This window comes from Papaver somniferum, chromosome 11 (assembly GCF_003573695.1).
Source record: "Papaver somniferum cultivar HN1 chromosome 11, ASM357369v1, whole genome shotgun sequence".
Classification (NCBI taxonomy): domain Eukaryota; kingdom Viridiplantae; phylum Streptophyta; class Magnoliopsida; order Ranunculales; family Papaveraceae; genus Papaver; species Papaver somniferum.
This window is the reverse complement of record NC_039368.1, coordinates 60173661-60181983: the sequence shown is the minus strand read 5'-3', so window position 1 is coordinate 60181983 and position 8323 is coordinate 60173661. Positions and strand designations below refer to the sequence as shown.

General features: G+C 37.8%; 1 protein-coding gene across 1 annotated transcript; it reads left to right on the top strand.

Annotated features, from left to right (window-relative positions):
• Nucleotides 1-484: 484 nt before the first annotated feature.
• LOC113322907 (NDR1/HIN1-like protein 13) lies at nt 485-1680 on the top strand. Its single transcript, XM_026571092.1, has one exon. It carries the CDS (start codon nt 689-691, stop codon nt 1508-1510), a length of 822 nt encoding a protein of 273 aa, XP_026426877.1. The 5' UTR covers nt 485-688; the 3' UTR covers nt 1511-1680.
• Nucleotides 1681-8323: the final 6643 nt, after the last annotated feature.

Below are 8323 nucleotides of genomic sequence, written 5' to 3'. Positions count from 1 at the left end.
GCATAATTTCTTGCGTAATTGATTTAAATCTTATACTGCCGCGTATTATAACGTGTAATTAGATTATGATAACGTACATTTATGATGCGACGTCGATTTCACCCGGTCACAAACTTTGACACGAGAAGAAGTGAGACAACATACGATAGTTTACCACAACTTCCCATCCCAGGTCAGTAGCTCCCTGTATAGTTTGCTATAACCAACGGCAAAAAGAAACTGTTTCCTTAAACCTCGACGCCAAAAAGAAGAATCTCATTAAAAAAAACGCGTGCAAGCAAACAAACAACATGCGTCCCGGGAACTACGAACAAAGCAGGACGCGGTTTTAACAGAGAGAGAGATAACTTAAACAAGTGAGAAAAAGGAAAAGCCAAGACTTTCCGCATCACACTATCTTTCCCTTTCAGGTGTCTGTCCATCACTAAATTGACTACTTCAGTTTCCTATAATATTAGACCAATTCCTCTTTAATCTTCTTCCTCATTCTTCCAACCAGCCATGCAGGCACTGTAATCCACTGCCTTTCGTTAATTAAATTACCTTTTCTTTTTCAGTGACCAACTTTCTCATCTCCTATAAAATCCCACCCTCACCCCTCACTCAATCTCTCATCCGTCACTAAACACTCAAATTTCAAATTCAAAATTCAGAGAGAAAGAACTCAACAGTGAAGTCAGATCAAGTAATGGCAGATCGAGTTTACCCTGGAAATTATTCTCCAGATCAAACAACAAAATTAACATCAGAAAACAACAACAGCAATATGGTACAAAGCCAAGGAAAACCACCTCCTCCACCAACAGGAACTTATGTTATTCAAATCCCTAAAGATCAAATCTACAGAATCCCACCACCGGAAAACGCTCGTCGCTACGAAAAACTTTCTCGGAAGAATACTCGTCGGAATCCATGTTGTCGTTGTTTCTGTTGGATTCTCAGTATAATTGCTCTTTTGATTCTTCTCACAGTTATTGCTGCTGTTGCATTTTACTTCATTTACAAGCCGAAACCACCAAATTACTCTGTCGAGAATATGTCTATCAAAGGATTCAATTTCGAAGGAGTTTCTTCTTCGCAATCAGATCTAACATTTTCTCCTGAATTTGATGTTACTGTCAGAGCCCAAAACCCTAATAGCAGAATTGGTATATATTATGAAAAAGGGAGTAATGTTTCTGTGTCTCACACCGATACTAATCTCTGTTCAGGAGTATTGCCTGATTTCTATCAACCTAGAAATAATATCACAGTTTTTGAGGCAGTGTTGAAGAGTCCAAGCTTGAAGCTATCCCAAGTTGTTCGCGATGCTCTGTATGATCAACAGAGAAAAGGCCAAATTCCACTGGGGGTTGATATTAAAGTACCTGCTAGAGTGAAGGTTGGATCTATTAGAACTTGGAAATTTACCATTAGGGTTCATTGTGATGTTATTGTTGATAAATTAGCCGTGGATTCTAAAATTGTTTCAAAGAAGTGTTCTGTTGATCCTAAGATTTGGAAGAATTAGGATCCTCTTCTTTTAGTATCATGATTTGGTCTTGTAGGAGATTAATTTTGATGTTATTGGGTATATATACAAGTACAATTACAGATTTTAGAAGTTTAGCAATGCCATTCTTGATATTTGTTGTGATGTTTATATAAATTCTCTATTTAATCCATAATAAGGTCTAAGCTAGGATTGAATTTGTAGGTACGGGTTATCAAATTGAAGGATGGAAAAAATAGAAATCAAATTGAAGGAAACAAAAATTTGGACTGCAACAAAACAAAACCTAATGCTTAAAGCAGAGTTCATAACAAAAAAAACCAACACTTTAGTAACACTTTAGAAGATAAGAAACTTCATTGTTCTGCTGAAACTTGATCAGCTCTGCTTATCAGACCTTTTATTCATCATTGTATTTGTGTCATCATGAATCTCTTGGGGTTCAAGATTGGCTTGTCTTCCCACCATGGATTCTGTCTAATATCTCCAAGGCTTCAATCACAATCTGTTAGCATTCAGATGATTCATGTAAGTTCTCAAGGTCATCTTCCGTAAGTTTTTCTAGGACCAAGTCGCCATGTCCTACTGAAGCTCCTGACTCGGGTTCCTTGGGTATTTGACATTCATGCGCCAGCATCTCTGGTTTATCCACGACTGATTCAACCTCAATAGGTTCCTGATGAACACCACCTGCAAGAAGCTCAACTGATGCCCTTGCGTTATAAACTGGAAGTTCTAATATTAAATGATCCTCGTTTGACAACCAACGTTCATTAGGCTCGACTGTTTCATCATCCAAAAAAACTAAGCCAGGGTCAGACAATTCGTTGTGCAGTAGCCGCCGAATTGGTATCTTCCATGGGTCTTGTTTTTACAATTGGCAGCTTCAGACCATTTTCTTCTGAAAAATCAAGCTCTGGTAGCTTACAGTTGAAAGCCTTAACTTTAGATTCCTCCAGTTGTGATATACCTCTAATCAGTTCAAGATAACTGTATCTCTCAACTTCTGCTTCGGATGAATCACTATCTTCTCCAATTTCATGCGGACATCGTTGTCCCATTAAACTCTCCTCGACATCATCGACACCCCGATCTACTAAGATTTTACCATCTTTCCGCTCCACAACACCCCATTCTTCTTCCATATCATCTGAGTCGATACTAGTGTCATCATCTAAAGACTGCTCCAATGTACTGTCAGAGTCGCTGAGACTTAAAAGAGCAGGCTGAGAAGGATGACCTTCCAGGAGTGGTTTACATTCCTCCAGCAATATTGTAGCGAAATCTTCATCAGAGGGCGCTGAAGAAGAGCTATCATTGTTGTAATATAAATTAGAACCATAATGTACCTCCATGTGTTCAGCCCAAGACTCAAAAGAACCTTTGGAGGAGTCCACCGAGCCTTCCACCTCAACGGCCTCAATTTCCGTCTTCCCACCCTCACAATTTTGAACCACGCCCTCATCTTCACAATTTCTAGATACACATTCTCCTTCGTGAAAAAATATCTTATCATCAACTTCACCATTCCTGTAATTCGTCAAAGAATTCTCATCTGTAGCCAACTTATCATCCGTTTCAGTTGATACGAGTATCCATTCCCTATCATCTTCTTCTACACCCAGATCATCGTTTTCAGTATTCTTGTTTAATTCTTCTTCTTGTTTTTCTACTTCAATTTCAGGTACATCTACAAATAGATTATCGTTTTCGGTGTTCTTGTTTAATTTTTCGTCTTGTTTTTCCTCTTCAATTTCAGTTACAAAATTGAGATCGCCAAAACTCAATATAAATCCAAGAAAAACAGCAGTGCAAATAATAACAGGAGAAAAAGATACCAACAAGTAAAAGATTGTAGGATAACATTTATATAGACTAAAGGCAAGACACACAATACTCAGAACAGAAGGTGGAGTGCTGTATACAGTACGAACCAACAAAGCAAATGTTCTGACAGAGAGATCCACACCTTTCCTTAACAAAATCTCGTACTCCATTGAAACTATACTTAGGGAAGAAAATCAATAGACTGGCACAATTGAAAGATCAAATATTATAGTCTTATTTATAAGAGAGATTAATAAGAGTTCGATCAGAACCAGGAGTTGGACAGAAGATGGGAGAGTCATTATATTTGGTTTCTGTTTTAAATTTGTGTGGTACCTGGAATCATTGTTTGAGGGGGAAAAGCAATAGATTGTTTTTGTTACTTTTCTTATTCTGATGAGTCACTTTAATTTTTGTGAATTCTTTCGGGGTCTAAGGGCCCGACTAACTACCTTTGCTGTTTAATTGCTGGCTGTGCCATCTGATTTGTAAAGGTGAGCTCGTCGGTAAATTCCGAGTTTGTCTCGGACTAGTACAACTCTAGGATCAGGCCCATCAGCCCCACCGATTCCATGACACGGCAACTTCCTGTTGTTCTTCCCTTTCCACTTCCTTCCCCTGACACAACTCGTCTTCTGGGCTTCTCTGATGATTGAATTCCACTGGTTCGACAGGAAAGATTTACAGTTACTTGACATGCACATGAAATATGTCAAGGTGGTAATGTTGGAGAAAGTACTAATAATGTAACTGAGAAGAAGATACTTAGCTCAAAATAATGTTGCTGATGTTGCTGCACAGAGAATGTAGAGGCACGTAAACTACGCTGTCCTAAAGGCAATATCGCCTGCCACTCCTCTGAGATGCTACAGCAGTTGGCGAGTCACCTCCAGGATACAACTACAGTTAGTACCCCTCAATGTAGCATACAATGAGGGTACCCTTAGAGCTTGGCAGAACTTAAAACAGTAGAAGAGATGTTTACAGAAAAACAGAAGGAGAAGAAGAGATGTTTCTCTGTGGTGTGTCAAATGAGCTCAAGACTCCTCCCTTATATAGTGTTTAAGACGTTACAAACGAGAGGAAAAAAGCATGCAACCAAACCATGCGTATGACAGAAATACTGGTAATGTTGGGTTAAAAACAGTGTTGCTTTTGTCAGGCTTAGAGCAGTGTGTTGTCAAGAAGCCAAGCCAAACATGTACGGACAAGAAACCCAAAACAAATACGTACAGACAAGAAAAACCCAAAACAAATACGTACAGACAAGAAAGCCAGGACAAACATGTGCAGACAAGGAAAGCAAGACAAACACGTACAGACAAGAAAGCCAAGACAAACACGTGCAGACAAAGAAGAAGATTCTTCTACATGTGTGTAAAACACGTACCAAAAGTTTCAGCAAAAAGATAGGATCTAATGAACCCACACCTGACCGACCGGACGGCGGCGACGTGCGTGCTTCTGTGCGAAGCACCGCGCGTACGGGAAAGGCAACTTTGCCCTAGTCTAAGCCTTCCCTCCAAGCACAAAAGTCTAATGACCCAAGGGCCATGCCCTTATAGCCAATTCTATGGTATTTATGTCTAAAACTCTTTAGATTTTAGTCAATGTGGGACTATTGTTTTATCTATTCAAAAGAAAAAACAATTAATGGGCAATAGGTTTAGGGATCAAAACATAGTCCATGGAAAAATTGGTAATTTTAAAGCGTTTTTTTCTAACAGGTAATGCCCCCAGCTAGCCATGTGGAGTATCATGTGAACAATCACTTGGAAAATGTTCTTTGTTTACGCTCCTTCGTGCCTGCAAAATCTCGTAGTAGGTTATTTGATGTTGACCTGAAAAGCTATGAGAAATTTTTGCGTCAAAGGCGACGAGGATCATTGCAGTTTTGTATTCAAAGCAGCACGCGAGACTTACATCGTTGATTAGTGGTTCCTGTTTTAGTATGTTTGTAAGGTTTAATTACATTGCGAGAGCGATTTCAAAAATAATTTTTTTTGTTCATTTTTTTGCATAATCTTGAATACCCTGATGTTGCTTATTTTTAGGACCTCTTCAGGTTGTTTGAGTGGAGTTTGTTCTTGCTAGCTATATCTTAAATGTTTTTCAGACTTCGTTTTGTTTAAATGTTCTTCTAGTATACAGTGTGAAATTCTACCTGTTAGTGACTGATGAACATGGCACAATCGAAGACCTGTTAAGAGTCTTCAGATGCAGAGTAAAAGAATTGGCGAAAAGCAGGTCTCTGGGAGCAATATAGAGGCATTGAACTGGCACAAACATATGAGATGGAGGCACTGCAGAATTGAAGTGGAGGACGAGAAGCTTACTTAACAACTGAAAGCAAAGTGGAAACAACCTACAAAGTCATGCCAAGGCTGATATGTATCCCTTCAAGGCATGGTTGGCTGCCAATGCTAGCACATCTAGCTTCAATCAGTTTAAACTCTAACACCAGAGGCACAAACAATGCTCTAAATGCTTTTCAGGTCACCAGCCTGACTAGCTAGTAAAAAAAAAACAAACTAAAATTGGAAATTGGAAATTCTCCATATCACACTTTTCAAAACCCCAAAATAAATCTTACTGGGCATCTTAATTTCCTTATTATGCGTCATGCATCAAAATCAAATCACTACAAAAATTTACTTCCGTAACAAATACGATTAGGGGATTCCAAAAGTTAGGCACCCTGTGCATTTGTACCAATTTTGATCACCTTTAAATGCTAGCCTTCACTTCAAAAAGAATATCTTTTACTATAGATTGAACTCATGAAGTAACAAGAAGTAACAAAAATAAAAGATATTGGCATACCTTATGATCACGTCTGATGCAACTCAGATCCCTGGACAGTTTGATCCTTTTAAGGGAAACAACTTGGAAACTTGCTGATGTCTCCCATTTCTCACAATTCTCAACTTGGAATGTCGTAGGAAATTAATGCATAATCCTAAGATTCAGGTTGAGAGTTGTGAGAGACGGGAGAATAACAACAGAGATACCCAATCTTGGTAATAATAACAGGAGGTACGTTCAGCGGTATATATCACTGAAGCACGACGATCGAATAGAAGATACGGAATTCACTACATAAAATGATCCTTAACTTAGGATAGCCAAGAAAAGTAACAAACATTGAAGAAATTGTAAATGAAAATTACTCATTGATTACTTCAGAAGGAAAAGATTTGTTTCTGTAAAATAAGAATGACCCACAATCTAATATGGAGTTCAAGAAATCATAGTATTTGAATCTACTATTCAGAACAATCTTCTTACTTATCGTAGTATTCTGATGGCTATGGTTTTATTCTTCAAGAGGTATATCATTTTCAGTTTTGTTTTTTAACATTTCATTTCCAATTATTGGCCGCTTAGATTGAACATGGTCAACTTTGTATCGTACAATTTTGCATACCCCAATGTCCCACTTGGCCACTAAGGTATAGACAACTAATTAAGTAGCTTAACTATACATCACCATGTTCCCTAAACCTATAGATGAAAATGAGGAAGCTCGAAAATTGTGCTCCTTTGGACACTGGAGGGGTTAGATTATCTGATAAGGATGTCGACCAAAATCAAAGAGGATAGGAATATAAACAAGTCAGAGGTAAACGGTCAAAGACAAATTTTGCATGATTGCTAAATGTGGGTGACTGCAATACTAGGTTAGTACCATTCGAGTGATCCAATGTTCAGGATGGTTTATATTTTTTGTATTATATAAAACGGTATCGACTCTGCTAATATTGATACCCGCTTTTAGCAATGTAATGTACTCTGCTAATATTGATACCCGCTTTTAGCAATGTAATGTACTTTGTGATATACTGCTAATTTTCTTTTACAAAGGCATAGTACGGGTTTATCTTCTACTAAATTGAGAAATGGAGCTTGAAAGAGCGAAGTAATGATTTGTCTCGATTTTGCTTATATCTACCTATCGGTTTCTATTAACTATTTCGAGCGTACTTTCGCTTTTAAGTATCTAATGTGCGTAAGGTGGAAGAACTGCACATGCCTCCGAATATACATAGACGAAGGATGAGGTGAGAGAATGAGAAATATTTTAAAAGGAGTGGTATTAGGAGTGAGCATTTGTGATCGAATCCGCATATCTGAACTTGCCCGTTCATTATTAAAAATAATCTTCTTACTTAAAATTTTTGTTGTTAGTGTTGGATTCTTCTAGAGATATATCATTTTCAATGAATTGTTTTTTAATATATCTTTTTCAATTATTGGCCGCTTAAACAAAAACTTGTAAAGGAGAGGGGGTTAAGGGAACCCTAACCAAACAGATAAAGGAAGAAATCTATTTTGAGGCATACTGAATTTTTTTGAGGCATACTAAATAATGTCAAATTAGGGACACTAAATAAAAAATAACATCACCCCCTATCCAGCTTTTTTGATAATAGAGTAATTACCTTTACATAATTAGTATTAATGGTTATGATTAGATTTGATTAGGTAGGAATTTTAAGGATTGATTAAAAATTAAATTATTAGTGGTGAATTAGTAGAAAATCAAATTTATGTGAGAGAGTTGGGGTTTTTGAGAGGAAGAAGAAGAAGAGGTGAAAAAAAAACTTAGATTTTGAATTTTGAGATTTTAGTGATTAGAAGTGACCAAAATGTGTGATTCAAATCAGAGGTAGACTTCTATACGAGGTTTGATTTCAGCCGAACTTTACTCTGTAACTGACGAATTTAGAGCAACCACAGTCACGACCAAATTTGGGTACTAAACCCAAATTTGGTCCCCGAAAGTGCCGCAGTGGTGAGGAGTAAACCCAAATTTGGTCGCCAAATTTAGGGTTTGAGACCAAATGTGGTCGTCGACCCAGACTAAAAAAGATATAGTGGGACGGAAGTATTAGGAGCGTATGATACCAGGCGTAAGTTTAATCACCGTATACAATCAGGCGTAAGTTTAATCACCGTATGAGTCATGCGCATGTATAAACTCCGCCCTCTTCAAACGCGTCA